Source organism: Nomascus leucogenys, chromosome 15 (assembly GCF_006542625.1).
Source record: "Nomascus leucogenys isolate Asia chromosome 15, Asia_NLE_v1, whole genome shotgun sequence".
In the NCBI taxonomy this organism is placed as follows: domain Eukaryota; kingdom Metazoa; phylum Chordata; class Mammalia; order Primates; family Hylobatidae; genus Nomascus; species Nomascus leucogenys.
The window spans coordinates 64,692,195-64,707,322 of NC_044395.1; the positions used below are offsets into that span (position 1 = coordinate 64,692,195).

The 15,128-nt window shown below is 43.9% G+C and overlaps 1 protein-coding gene across 10 annotated transcripts in view; it reads left to right on the plus strand.

Moving 5' to 3' along the window:
• NUMA1 (nuclear mitotic apparatus protein 1) overlaps positions 1-15,128 on the plus strand; it is an 81,216-nt gene that overhangs the window by 45,089 nt on the left and 20,999 nt on the right. For all 10 annotated transcript variants that reach the window (XM_030829553.1, XM_030829562.1, XM_030829558.1 and 7 more), the window contains 3 exons: positions 2,831-2,904; positions 9,711-9,796; positions 14,662-14,741. In XM_030829553.1, the coding sequence (XP_030685413.1) occupies positions 2,863-2,904; positions 9,711-9,796; positions 14,662-14,741 (208 nt within the window). In that variant the 5' untranslated portion in view covers positions 2,831-2,862. The remainder of the gene's footprint in view (positions 1-2,830; positions 2,905-9,710; positions 9,797-14,661; positions 14,742-15,128) is intronic.

Below are 15,128 nucleotides of genomic sequence, written 5' to 3' on the forward strand. Positions count from 1 at the left end.
GGTGCCTGATCCAGCTGGGGTGGATCTCAGCAGATCCTTCTGTGAAATGGTTCCGGGCTACAATTGCAAGGATCTGTTTTTCCATCAGCATCACCCAGTGTACTGGGTGGGGCCTGCCTCAGATTTCAGGGGGAGGGTGGGGAGGATGGTACTCTGGCTGGGAGCCTTTGGATTCCCAGCCAAAGTCTGCTTAAAGCTATAGTCCCAATGTAGAAAACTTAGCTGTACTCCTGGCTTCAGTCATTCCTTACCCAGAGAAGAGGGAATGGCTGGGGCTCTCCTGAAGCCTCTCTCACCCTGTTGTTCTGTCTCTAGGAAAGTACCTCTTTACAGGCTTAGAACTGAAGAGCAGACAAGGTCCATCAGGGGTTCCTAGTGGTGGATATTGGGTTCCTCGTATTTCTGTGCCTGGGGAACACAGAAAAGAATATTTAGCCTTAACACTCATTTTCTTGAACAGTGGAAGTAGTTTTAGACAAGCTCTCCTGGGAGGACCTCAGGGTTGTATGTTTTGCCTCTGAGATGAAGAGGTTGGTTAAACCTCAGGACATTTTTAGTAGCACAGCTGTGAATCTTTCAAAGGGGGCAAGATCTGCCTACAGTTGCAGATAAAATTTCGAAGTGTTGGGCCTCATCAAAAGGATGCAAGTCTGTAGGCAGCAGTGAGGATGGGGGAGAGGTGATCTCAGCCTCATTCCTTGTGATTTAATAGCTCAGAGGCCTTTTTTTAAAGAAGCCCCAGTTGAGTGTCTGGCTGTTGCCGCCCCACCACAAAGCCAAGTGTGGTCCCTCGAGCTTTAGTCTTGTCAGCCACAGAAAAGCCTTATTGCAGTGCAGTAGTTGGGGCTATCTGCATCCATCCATGCCTGGCCTTAAGGGCTACACAGTCTTGCCCATGGGTAGGGCATACTTGATGATAATTATCGAAGACTGAGGAACATAAGCCCCTTAGCTTCTCTGCCTTCCTGAGAGCTCTCTTAACCATTTCATTTGCCCTTGCCAAAGCCCAGGTGAATTGGCTCAATTCCAAGACTGATGCTGGTATAACGTGGAATCATGTTGGATTTTGCAGGGTCAGGAAGCACTTAATTGTAATTAGCATTTAGTTATATTTAGCATTTAATTATTTTCTTCTATTAGTGCTTCATGTATGTTTAATTTTACTCCCTACCCTGCTATAAGCCCCTCAAAGGCAAGGACCATGTCATTGTCTCCCATTTTCCATGTAGCTTCTAGCACAGGATGATCTTTTTTTTTTTTTTTTTTTTTCTTTTTGAGACAGAGTCTCGCTCTGTCACCCAGACTGGAGTGCAGTGCAGTGGTGCGATCTCGGCTCACTGCAAGCTCAGCCTCCTGGGTTCACGCCATTCTCCTGCCTCAGCCTCCCGAGTAGCTGGGACTACAGGTGCCCGCCACCACGCCCGGCTAATTTTTTGTATTTTTAGTAGAGACGGGGTTTCACCATGTTAGCCAGGATGGTCTCGATCTCCTGACCTCGCGATCCACCCGCCTGGGTCTCTCAAAGTGCTGGGATTACGGGCGTGAGCCACTGCTCCCAGCGAGGATGATCATATTTAGGAACTAAGAGAATACCTTTCGGTTGGCTGATAAACAGTGTACTTGGATAGGAAGGACCAAGAGATAATGGGAAATGAATTTTCAGATTTTTGTATCTCTTTCCCTTACTAGACAGTGAGCACCTTGTGGGCAAGAATGGTGTCTTTCTTTATCCTTCAACTTGCATACAGTAGACTGGTTCCACAGAGCCCACACTCTGGAGATGCTAATATATGGGGAGACTTACAGGCGATGTGGCTCTTACCACTCTTGTTCCTCCTTCTAGAGTAGTTACAGACTGAGCACATGTGGCAGGAGATGGGGGGCAGGGCTTATTGTGCCCCTGGAGATGAGTGAAAATTGTAAGGGCTGCTAGGAGGTGTTGGTGAATATTGAGTTATCTGGCCTGTGGTCTCTTGGGTAGTTTGGCAGGCAAGTGGCAGAATCTCAATGGGAAAGGAAATTGGGGATGAGAACACCGGGACAGGTGCCTAATTTTCATTAAATGTCCCATGGGATCTCCTCTGGAATTGGGCTTGACCTCATCCAGAGACCTACGTTTGGATATTCTCAATCCCCCATTTGAACCATGTTTGTGAGACATTTCTGTGGAAGATATAAAAATCCAGAAACTAGAACAGTTTCCTTAAGGACTTAGGTATTGTTAGGTACAATTTGGGTACCTGTAGAAAGAGCTGGAAATCAACATTTCTGCTTAAGAACAGTAATTATTTATTGACAACCTACCATGTGCCAGGCACTATACTGTTTGCTTTATCTTTAAGCATCACAATAACCCAGACAGGTGTATGTGGATCCCATTTTGCAGATAAAGAAAAAGACTAAAAGAGGTTATGTTGCTTGTCTAAGGTCCTATGACCCTGGTCACATTAAATCAGCATCCAGACCCAGGTCTGTCTGAAAACCGTGTTTGTTCCATATTTAAGGGCATCATGTCCCAAATTTAAGGGCATCATGTCCCAAAGAGTGGGGTTGAAGGCCAGCTTTGAATGTTGTATTTTCTGTGGAACTGAAAAATTACATGGGGTAGACATTGAGTTAAATGCACAATTCTTTCCTGTAGTTTCTGATATAAGCTCTATAGTAATTTTCATGTGTACTCAGCTTTCTAAAAATTCCCATGGTGTCTTGGTGGACTCAGTGAAGAGTGATTCAAGTGTTGAGAGTTGGCAAATGGAACCGTTTCACCTTTATTTCTTGATCATGGATATCTGATATGATTAACTGCTTTTCTTCCTCTCTTGGGTTCCAGGTGCATTGGAGTGACTGTCTGGTATCACCAAGATGACACTCCACGCCACCCGGGGGGCCGCACTCCTCTCTTGGGTAAGTAGTCTTCCTCTCTTTTGTTGGCTATACTTCTCCAGGAAGCTCGAGAGGGTTAGGAGAGGAGTTTTGTAGGAGCCAGGGCTATGTAAAGTCTTCTCATTTCTAGACTAAATAGTTTTCCTTTAGGCAGCATGGAAATGCATTTTCATCTGCTCCGTGTGTATTTTTCTGAATAAAAGGGTAAATGTGGGCCAGGCGCGGTGGCTTATGCCTGTAATCCCAGCACTTTGGGAGGCCGAGGCAGGTGGATCACCTGACGTCAGGAGTTCGAGACCAGCCTGGCCAAGCTGGTGAAACCCCCTGTCTCTACTAAAAATACAAAAATTAGCTGGGTGTGGTGGCGGGCACCTGTAATCCCAGTTAGGAGGCTGAGGCCGGAGAATCACTTGAACCCAGGAGGTGGAGGTTGCAGTGAGCCGAGATCACACCATTGCACTCCAGCCTGGGCAACAGAGCGAGACTCCGTCTGAAAAATTAAAAAAAAAAAAAAAAAAAAAGGGTAAATGCTGACCCCAACATATGCAGGGACTTTGGTCTTCAAAGGCCTTTAATCTTAGGACAAGGTTCTCATCACTCTCTTATCACCTTTCTGTCTGTTGCCATTGTCCATCAGCAAGTGTTGCCTTGCCCATTACTTCATCAAAATTATTTTGCTAGATCATTCATATATTTTCTGCCAGAGACAATGGGAAATGAAAAAATAATACAGTGCATTGGATATTTAAAGCTAGAGAGGCTGGATGTGGTGGCTGACACCTGTAATCCCAGCTCTTTGGGAGGCTGAGGCAGGAGGATCGCTTGAGCCCAAGAGTTCAAGACCAGCCTGGGCAACATGGCAAAAACCTGTCTCTACAAAAATTAAAAAATCAGCTGGGCATGGCGTCATGCACCTGTAGTCTCACCTACTTGGCAGGCTAAGGTGGGAGGATCCCTTGAGCCCTGAAGGTTGAGGCTGCAGTGAGCCATGATTGCACCACTGCATTCCAGCCTGGGCGACAGAGTGAGACCATGTTTCAAAAATATATATATAAATAATAAATAAAGCTAAAGAAACAGAGGAGACCATGGAGTGTGGTGATAAATATGGGCCTCAGAGTCACATGCCCAGCATAGAATCACAGCGCTGGTCCCTCTGACCCAGGGCAAGTTGGCCTCTCAGTATCTTTTTCTTTTTTTGAGATGGAGTCTTGCTCTGTCGCCAGGCTGGAGTGCAGTGGCGTGATCTCGGCTCACTGCAACCTCTGCCTCCCAGGTTCAAGCAATTCTCCTGCTTCAGCCTCCCGAGTAGCTGGGATTACAGGCACGCACCACCACGCCCAACTAATTTTTTTGTATTTTTAGTAGAGACGGGTTTCACCATGTTGGCCAGGATGGTCTCGATCTCCTGACCTCGTGGTCCACCCTCCTTGGCCTCCCAAAGTGCTGGGATTACAGGTGTGAGCCACCACGCCTGGCTAGTATCATTTTTTTTAATGGGGATGATTTTAAATTAAAATACCTCATAGAGTTCTACTTTCTCTTGGCACCATGAAAAAATAAAATAAAATACCTCATGGGGTTATTATAAGGATAATGAGATACATTTAGTGTGCACAAGTACCCACATACATGCAGTCATTTAGCATATTATCTCAATAAATCATAGTTCTTGATATTTAAAATACTTCCTGGGCATGCTAGTTGACACGGGATATTTTAATATTCACCCTGAGTACTGATTAATCAGGGCCAATTGGAGAGCCAACCATTTTTCTTTTTTAAAACAAAAGACAGAGTCTCATTATGTTGCCTAGACTGGAGTACAGTGATGTAATCATAGTTCATTGTAACCTCAAACTTCGGGGCTCAAGTGATCCTTCTACCTCAGCCTCCCAAGTAGCTAGGACCACAGGGGTACATGCCATGCTAATTTTTAAAAACTTTTTGTAGAGATAGGGTCTTGCTGAGTTGCCCAGGCTGGTCTCAAACTTCTGACCTCAATTTTATTTTTATTTTTATTTTTTTTGAGACGGAGTCTTTCTCTGTCCCCCAGGCTGGAGTGCAGTGGCGCGATCTCGGCTCACCGCAACCTCCCCCTCCTGGGTTCACGCCATTCTCCTGGCTCAGCCTCCCGAGTAGCTGGGACTACAGGCGCCTGCCAACACGCCCGGCTAATTTTTTGTATTTTTAGTAGAGACGAGGTTTCACCGTGTTAGCCAGGATGGTATCGATCTCCTGACCTTGTGATCTGCCCACCTCGGCCTCCCAAAGTGCTGGGATTACAGGCTTGAGCCACCGCGCCCGGCCATCTGACCTCAATTTTAATGTGACCCCCCAAAAAATACAATGTTTTGTATTTTTGGTAGAGACTGGGTTTTGCCATGTTTCCAAGGCTGGTCTTGAATTCCTGAGCTCCAGTGATACACCTGCCTTGACCTCCCAAAGTGTTAGGATTATAGGCATGAGCCACTGCACCTGGCCTAAGACTAGTTTTATTTATAGCAGCTACTTATATCCTTTTCTGAAAAGTCATGATAAATATGCATGAGGCCAGGTGCAGTGGCTCACACCTGTAATCCTAGCGCTTTGGGAGGCTGAGGTGGAGGATCACTTGAGCTCAGAAGTTTGCAACCACCCTGGGCAACATGGCGAAACCATGTCTCTTCAAAAAATATAAAAATTAGCTGGGTGTGGTGGTGTGCTCTTGTGGTTCTAGCTATTCAGGAGGCTGAGGTGGGAGGATCACCTGAGGCTGTGGAGGTTGAAGCTGCAGTGAGCTGTGAGCATGCCACTACACTCTAGCCTGGACAATAGAGTGAGAGCCTGTCTCAAAAAAAAAAAAACAACCAACAAAGAACGTGCATGAAAATGTTATAGTTATATGTGCCGGGTTCAATAGTGCACACCTACCTATAGTCCCAGCTACTTGGGATGCTGAGATGGGAGAATTGCTTGAGCCCAGGAGTTTGAGGTTGCAGTTAGCCATGATTGCATCTGTAAATAGCTGCTGCACTCCAACCTATAACATAGCAAGAGCCTGTCTCTTAAAAATATATATAAATATAGTATAGAGAATTTTTTCAATTTAAACAAAAGTTGTGGAGCCAAAGCAAATTTTATGAAACTAGTAGCATGAAATAATGCATCTGTTATGTTAATGAGAAGAGTGGCATAGAACATACACACACATGATAATTCCAACTACAGTTTAAAAAAGTTACCTAGGAAAAAATGAAAGAAATACATCAAAATGCTAAAAATACCTGTATTAAAATACTAGAATTATTGGGAGCTCTGTTTTTTGTCTTCTGAATTTTCAGTAATTTATAACATAAAAATAAATTAGTGGTTTATTTTATTAGTACTTAAATTATAGCTTGAAACTATTCTGTAAACAGCAGTTAATAATGAATAAACTGTTACAGGATATTTTAAGATTTGACAACCTTAAGCAACCCTGCAATCCTTAAAGGCAACTCTTGAGTTATGTGGTGAGCCTGGTCCTCACTCTCATGTTTTATGCCCTGAATAGAGATCAAGGAACTTCTCTACTTCCTCAACTTTTAAATGATTTCTCACCTGAGAGCAAAAATAATTCACAGGAAGAAAAATCTTTTTGTATCCATGAAAGGAACTGTGGCTGGATTATTACTTAATTGGTATAAGTGATGAATCCAGATTCCTTAGGAGACTTTACATCAGCTAATTGATATGATTTTTTAGTTTTGTTAGTGAACAAGCATCCGTAGTCCTTGAATGTTTTACCTAGATTGCAGGTATTGATAGGAGATGGTTTAGCCTTGGCAGTCTCTTCATTTTCTGCAGGTAAAATGGAATCTTGGCCTGAAGTTTTCAGAATCTTTCTAGAAAACTTAGAATGACCTGTTCTGACCAATTAGATTGAGCTTTTTTCAAAAGACAGTATAAATATATTATAAATATATTAGCAAACTCTTTAAGATGTCAATAAGTCATATTTTATTTCACATTAAAAAAACTTTTAATTTGTTTTAGTTTGGATTCATCTAAAAGATTCCTCTTTTTGAGATAGGGTCTTGCTCTGTGACCCAGGCTGGAATGCAGTTGCAGTTTTATAGCTCACGGCAGCCTGGAACTCCTGCACTCAAGCAATCCTCTGCCTCCCACCTTAGCCTCCTGAGCAGCTAGGACCACAGGCATGCACCACCATGCTGGGCTATTTTTTCTTTCTTTTTTTTTTTTTTTTTTTTTAATGTTTTGGGGACAGGGTCTTGCTATGTTGCCTAGGCTGATCTCAAACTCCTGGCCTCAAGCGATTCTACCTCCTCATCCTCCCAAAGCACTGGGATTACAGGCATGAGCCACCACACCTAGCCTAAAAGTTGTATTTATTTATTTAATTTTTTTTTTGAGACAGGGTCTCAATCCGTTGCCCAGGCTAGAGTGCAGTGGTGTGATCATAGCTCACTGTAGCCTTGACCTCCCAGGCTCAAGCGATCTTCCCACGTCAGCCTCCCGAGTAGCAGGGACTACAGGAGCATACAGGCGCAAGCCATCTCACCCAGCTAAAAATTTTTTAAAATTATTATTTTGTATAGATAAGGTCTCCTTTTGTTGCCCAGGCTGGTCTTGAACTCCTGGCCTCAAGCAGTCCTTCCACCTCAGCCTCCCCAAGTGCTGGGATTATAGGCATGGGCCACTGTGCCTGGCCTAAAAGTTGTTTTTAAATGTGAAAGTATTTAACTGAAATAAATACTATCATGTCTGTAGAGGAATCATTGATTTTTAAAAATCCTCTTAATTCTATAGTGCATGCAGCTAACTTAACTATTAAGAAATACAAATGTTATATCTACTTCATTATTTTAATTTTATTAACCATAATAGTGCTTTATGTTTATTACTTTTTCTTTTTTTCTTTCTTTCTTTTTTTTTTGAGCTGTCTCACTCTGTTGCCCAGGCCACAGTGCGGGGACACTATCATAGCTCATTGTAACTTCTCCAGCTCCTGAGCTCAAATGATCCACCCACCTCAGCCTTTTATGTAGCTAGGACTTACAGGCACATGTCACCATGTCCAGCTTTCTTGCTTGCTTATTTATTTATTTAGTAGAGACAGGGTATTGTTATGTTGCCCAAGGTGGTCCTAAACTCCCAGCCTCAAGCAGTCCCCCTACCTCAGCCTCCCAAAGTGCTGGGATTACAGGTGTGAGCCACTGCACCTGGCCTACTTTGTATTTTTTAATGTGTTCTTGCATCCATAATCCCATTTGAGCTCACACTGGTCCTTTGAAGTAGATAAAGTAGGGATTCCATCCATTTGGCAAGGGAGAAAACTAGTGCAGAGAGAAATAAAGTTTGTAACAAAGGTTGCTGGCAAATTTGTGGAGGAGCTGGGCCCAAAATGTATATGTACTGGCTTCCAGCCCAAATATAGAGAACACATTTATAAGCAATAGAATCTAGTTGTCTGCACATAACCACTATGCTGAAGTTCTTTAAAATACCTTGTTTCTTAAAGCAGGCTCAGTCTCTCTCCCCTCTTAGTGTTGAATATGTGAATAATTAACTTAGCAAACCCTTTCTTCCTATAGTAATAAAAAGGTAAACCTCAGCCCAGGCTACTTCTGAACTTTAGTGCCTGTGGAATTCATGAGGTTTTCCTGTAGAGGTCGACCGTGTATACTTATTGAATAACCTGTGTACCTGATGTATGTGACCCCTGATGAATATTCTAGTGGTAAAAACTGATTTAGATGTATGCCTATCTGAAGCCAAAGAATGGGAACGGGCAACTAAATTAGAATTAAAAAGTTTTTCTTTGAAATTCCCAGCTCCTCTTCTTTCATCCCCCCACTCCCCGCCTTTTTTTTTTCTTTTCTTTCCTTATTTTTTTTTCGTTTGGAGACAGGGTCTTGCTCTGTCACCCAGGCTAGAGTACAGTGATGCAATCTCAGCTCACTGCAGCCTCGACCTCCCTGGGCTAAGGTGATCCTCCCACCTCAGCCTTCTAAGTAGCTGGGACTACAGGTATGTGCCACCACTCCTGGCTAATTTTTTGTATTTTTTGAAGGACAGGGTTTCACTGTGTTGCCCAGGCTGGTCTTGAACTCCTGAGCTCAAGTGATCTTCCCGCCTCAGCCTCCCAAAGTGCTAGGATTACAGGTGTGAGCCACCGTGCCTGGCTCCCTCCACCCCCTTTTTAAAAAATCATCTTGTTCCCCTATTGTTTTTCCCTTCTCCCCTCAGCTAAAGCTTTATGTGTGGAAAGAATAAAAATGTATTAATAAGATTTTATATCTTTGTGGGAGTGTATAGCATATATGTAATATTTAAGTTTTGAATAGATATTTCAAAACTCAAGAGCCACAAAGGGCTATAATATAAAAATCCAAGAGATACAGACACTTATAATGTAAACATTCAAGAAATACAAAGACCTATAATACATTCAAGAGCTACAGAGAGTTATAATGTAAGAGCCTTTCTTTTCCCACCTCAGACTCCCTGCTGTCAAGTTCCTCTTTAGAAGCAATGGTAGTACCAATTTATTGGTGTATCCTTCCAAAATGGTCCAGTGCTAGAACATCTTAGGAGAGTTTAAGCTTTTATTTAGTTGAAGCCAAAGGAAGCGCTCTCTGATGGTTGCATTTCAGGTGGCTGTAACTGGATGAGTGAGTGCAACAGCACTCCTTCCTGAAATTAAAAACCTGAGAATCATCAGTTCTTGTATTCCTGTAGCCTACAACTGTAAGCACTCACATTGAGCCTCTGGGAAAAGGAGCAAACCACATTGCTTCTGGCGTTTGTAATGGTCTCACTAGGCTGTTTGCTTTGATTCACAGGTGAACAGTCTGCATGTGGCTGACCCTGTGGAGGCTGTACTGCAGCTCCAGGACTGCAGCATCTTCATCAAGATCATTGACAGAATGTGAGTACGCACCATACCCCTCTCTAGCCTCTAAGGCAAAGCTGATTGCTGGGGTGGGGGCTGTACTTGTTCTCTTTACTTGGTGATGGCTATGACCAGAAATCAGGGGCAGGATTGGGACATCATAAGCCCGGGTGGGGCCTAAAGGCAAGAATACATTGACCTCATCTTCCAGTCGCTGTGCCACTCCATGGAAGAGGTTTCATGCTTGTCCCATCATGAGGCTTCTGCACTCTTGCACAGGAGAACCTCCAAGGCTCCACACCCTCACATTCTTCCAAGTGCTCACTCTTGGGTTCCCCATTCTCTTGTCTCACCAGAAGCCTTCTACAACCCTCCTTTCTTGACTCATCCCTACCCTATGCCACAAGCCCTCTTGGCAACCTTCTGAGGGAAGAAAGGGGAAGCTCTCACATCTGAAGGAAAGAAGAAACACTTAGAAATCTCATGTCTAAGTTGTTAGCACAGTACAGATATGCCTCTTTCTAAGCCATTATAAAATAAATACACTTCTGGGGTTTTTACTGCCTCAATTAACTTGCTTTCTGAGGTCCATGAGCATAATAAGCTTGTTGTTACCATTGCAGCAAGGATTGTAGTTTGGCCTTTTGGTCTGTGTCTTTAGTACATTTCCTTTGAACATCACAGTTATCTGGGAAATGAATAGAGTGGGGCTTCCTCCCAGTATCCTACCTTTCTGGGACCAAGCATAGGTCAGTTGTCGTTTTTTTTGTTTTTGTTTTTGTTTTTAAGAAAGTACATTAAATTGTTTGCCCCAGGCCAAGGATAGACTGAAGTGTTGAAGGTGTTTATGTGCCACACGTGGCAGTTAGGAACTGGTATCAGGGACTCACATCTCTGTGAAGCAAGCACTTTAGCTACCTTTTCATAGGTAACAGCTCATTGATAGGGAAAGAAGGTAGAATTAAGCTTATCAAAGGCCAGAACTGTGTCTGATTCATCTTGGGGTCCTCCCTACCTAGCTTAGGACGCTACATTGATTAGGTTTTAGTTAATGTTTGTTGAGTGAAGAGATGAGTTGGTATTCTCTATCAGCAAGGTCTAGTGGGGCCAAGTAGCCCAGGACAGATGGGTCTGCTAAGGTGGTTTTTTATTTGAAGTGTGTGTTAGTCGTGGGTTATCTTATAGGATTTTTTAATACTCCATATGGCTCTAACCAGGACCTGCCTTAGTACCTCTAAAAGAAGTCACTATTCTTATTTTGGTCCAGACACTACCATTTTCTCTCCCAGTTACCCAGGCAGGACATTTCAACTTCATCTTGACTTCTCTCTCTCCTTGGCGCTGATCTCTAATTGGTCATCATCCTCTCTGCTCACATCCAGCGTCCCTCCCTCTGCCTCATTCTGGATACTAGGCCCTCATGGCCTAGTTCTTCTGTAATCTGCCCTTATTGCAGTTCATTCCTATACACGAGTTCTCAAGAATCTTTCTCAAATCTTGTTTTCTTTGTGACACTTCAGTGACTCTTCATCAAACCTCAGTGAGTATTCATTTCTAATAGGTAGAAATCTAGAATCTTCAGCCTGGTGTTTAAGATCTTTCATCAGGGGGTCATTTCCTCTCACCAGTTTTGTTTCCTGCTTTTTTCTCTCCCCACTTGACACCACTTCATTTTTTTTTTTTAATCTTATAGAAATCCTTAAATCCTGGATTTTGTTAATTGCATTATTATGGTATGGCTTAACTTGTTCCACTATTCTCCTTGTTGCCTGTATACTGATAATTAGATCTAAGCTTAATTCACTTTTTCTTTTTTTTTTTTGGCAAGGATACTTCATAGTTGGGGTTGTGTACCACCTGTAAGTCAGCATTTTGCAACTTCTGTTGAAAATCATTATTTTGCAAACCCTAAGGAAGTGATAGATCCAGGCACCTGACATTAATGGCTGGTAAAACCATTAGTCTGGCAATACCTAACTCTCTGTTTAATTTTAACCTCACTAAAAATGAAGCAGCCAGGTATAATATGCCTTGTATTATAACACACACTATGGGGCAGCATGCTTTTTTGACTTCAAAATAGATCAAGGAGCTTTTGCTTTTGAAGAGAGAAATTTCCTTGGCCTGGTGACAAGAGCAGTAGATGTGCCCAAGAGTAAGGATGTGTGTTGTTCTTGGGTTAGCCACTGTAGGTTTATAACCTGGTAGGAAATTTTCATAGGAAGGGTCAAAAATTCAAGATGCTCATTTTCAAGTTGTCTTCTAGGGTGTTGCCTGAACCTAGGCTGCAGTAGAAACGGGGGTTGGAGGTAGGCGATATTGAAATCCCAGGTTAACGCTAATCTCCATCTCAGATCCAGGACAGTGCAGACCAGCTTCCTTTTGGGAAATGGAGGTTCTTAGTTAATATGTTCTGGCTCTTACATTCCTGATACTGCTACTGGTGCCAACCTAAATCAGCAGCCTAGTTCTCAGCAGAAGGCAGCAGAGGGTGGCAAGGTTGGAGGGTAGATAGAAGCTGCGGGAGTTGGGTGGCTCCTGTCTGCACACTGGACAAGGGGCACCCTGAGAAAAATAATTCTTTAAAAAATAATTCTTTAAAAAAATTAAAAAAAAAAATAAGCCGTGGATGTTGAGGAGGGTTTAATTGCTTGGCCAATTGGCCTTCTCTCTGGGAAAATTAACTGGGATCAACTCCTCTGACAAGTTTCCCTTTCGGTTCTTCTGTGCGTGAATAGCCTAAAGCAAAAAAGGCTGTCCCATCTGTTTGATAGCTGTGAGGCTTGAATAACAGAGTATAGTGGAGGCATTTTGCCAGAAAACTTACAGTTCTGACATTTTTGTCTTGCTGACATTTATTTCTGCTCTTCTCAGTAAAAAGCATCCCTCAGTTGTCAGTCAGCCCATATGTATTGAGCACCTACTTTATTCCTGGCTTTCAGCTAGTGCAGTTGGAGTGGGCAGTTGTAAATGGTGCAGTTGCATTCATGAGTGCTGCAGGAAGACCTGGAGGACAGCTGAGGCATGACTGGCAGGAGTTGTGGATGGCTTCCTGACAGAGATGAGACTTCAACACAGTCTTAAAGGATGGGCTGGATTTCTCTAGGACTACTGTTGTCCAAAGCATGCTCCATGCAGCTTAACTTACACTAGGCTTTGTGGGGGGTGGAGGGAAAGGGTTTTGTGATCAAATAGGTTTAGGAAATAATGCATGTTGTATCTTCTTCTATAAAAAATGTTCAGTTTAGTTTAACCCAGCATTTCTTAAACATTTCACCTGAGAACCTCTTTTTATTTTTAGTTAATGCAGTACTCTGAGGTAAATATTACTCTACACTGAGCCAAGGAGTCACAACATTCCAGATTGTGGGTGGGTAGGGAAAATGGCTCATTTGGGAGCCTGTAAGAGATTAGCATCTCCTCAAGACTTTGTAGGAGTCTCTGATCTCAGACCAACTATCCAGACAGAGTGCCTCTGGCGGGGGTTCACTTGGAAGAAGCCTTTGTAATCACATGGGGTATGGGGGGAGGTACACTCACAGTCTTGGCTTGGATGATGCTTGTGCTTGCAGGATGTCTCTGGCATTGGAAGGTTCTGGGCTTGCCCTGCCCTCCAGAAAGTTGGCTAAGAACTAGGGGTTTAGGTTCTGAGAAGCAAGGGGCCCACTAATCAGGATCTCCCACTGTAGCCTAGAGAATTCAGCTTTCTAACTTGAAGTGGTATTTCACCTGCTGCTTCTGAAAATGGAACTGCAGTTAGCTAGGGGATCCAGCGAAGTTCCCCTACTAGGCTGAAGGCTGAGATGGTAAAAGCCTCCCAGAGCAGGATCCCAGGGACTAGTATTCTTTTTTTTGAGACAGAATCTTGCTCTGTTGCCCAGGCTGGAGTGCAGTGGAATGATCTCGGCTCACTGTAATCTCTGTCGCCTGGGTTGAAGCAGTTCTCCTGCCTCAGCCTCCTGGGCTATGTGAGAGCTCCCCCTGCTGTCTCCCTCTCCTCATGGCTCTCTTCACACTGCTTGCTCTTCCAGTAAAGCAAGTACAGACAAGAAACACTAATCAAGAATACTAGTCCTGGCCGGGCGCCAGGCTCCAGCCTGTAATCCCAGCACTTTGAGAGGCCGAGGTGGGTGGAGGTCAGGAGTTTGAGACCAGCCTGGCCAACACAGCGAAACCCCATCTCTACTAAAAATACAAAAATTAGCCAGGCGGTGGTGGTCCATGCCTGTAATCCCGGCTACTTGGGAGGCTGAGGCAGGAGGATTGCTTGAACCCAGGAGACAGTTATAGTGAACTGAGATCGTGCCACTGCACTCCAGCCTGGGCAACTGAGCGAGATTCTGTCTCAAACAAACAAACAAAACACTAGTCCCTGGGATCCTCCTCTGGGAGGCTTTTGCCATCTCAGCCTTCAGCCTAGTGGGGGAACTTCACCCTGTCACTTCAGAGCCTTGTTTCCTCCTATTCTTTTAGTTCTTGGATGTTTTTCCCTCCCCATGGTCTTCTCTCACTCTGACCCTAGGTGTGTTCTCCAGGCTTCCTGACAGTTTAGAGTTGAGCCATTCCAGATGGTGTAATCTAGCTTCCCATTCATCTGTGCTGCCTCCATCTCCTCTCGGCCCCTTTCCACAGAGCTTTTTTATGTTTGCAAATAGGATGGCAGAGTGCCATCTTTTCCAGAAGAACCCCATGCCTCAAGTTCCCATTTCCCACCCACCACACAGTTCCATCTGGATAAATGGTGTCCTGGTATCTGTCACCTGCCTCCAGGATCTGATCTGGATCTCTTCCAGATCCAGCAGAGATCAAGACTGGAAGGAATGGGGAGGTAGTATGAAATGCAGCAGCAAGGAGGCAAAGATTGGTGAATACTCTGGTCCTAATACTTGCTCTTTTTCTAGCCATGGCACTGAAGAGGGACAGCAAATCTTGAAGCAGCCGGTGTCAGAGAGACTGGACTTTGTGTGCAGTTTTCTGCAGAGTAAGCACCTTTCTTATCCAGCTATGAAGAAGCTGCTTCCTCAGCTCGTGGGATTGGAGAGTCCAGAGGAACTAGTTCATGGGTGTCTGGAGGAGAAAAATTTCAAGGCGCCCCACTCTAACACAAAGATGAAAACAGCTGGTTCAGATCCCCTGGGTCTTGTGATGCCTTCATCACTTGGTGTAAGAAGAGTGTCCCTTCAGTCCCAGAGCCCTTCTCGGAGATGTAGGTGGAACCAGAAGGTTACTTTTTGGGACCTATCACCTTGAACTCTTTGAGCACCTTAAGTTTCTGTTCTCCCCAACTTCAAGGAGACAGAAGAGAGAGAATGACTCTCTTTCCCTTGCAAGAAAAACTGTTTTTCCCAGATAACTTTGAATGAATTGC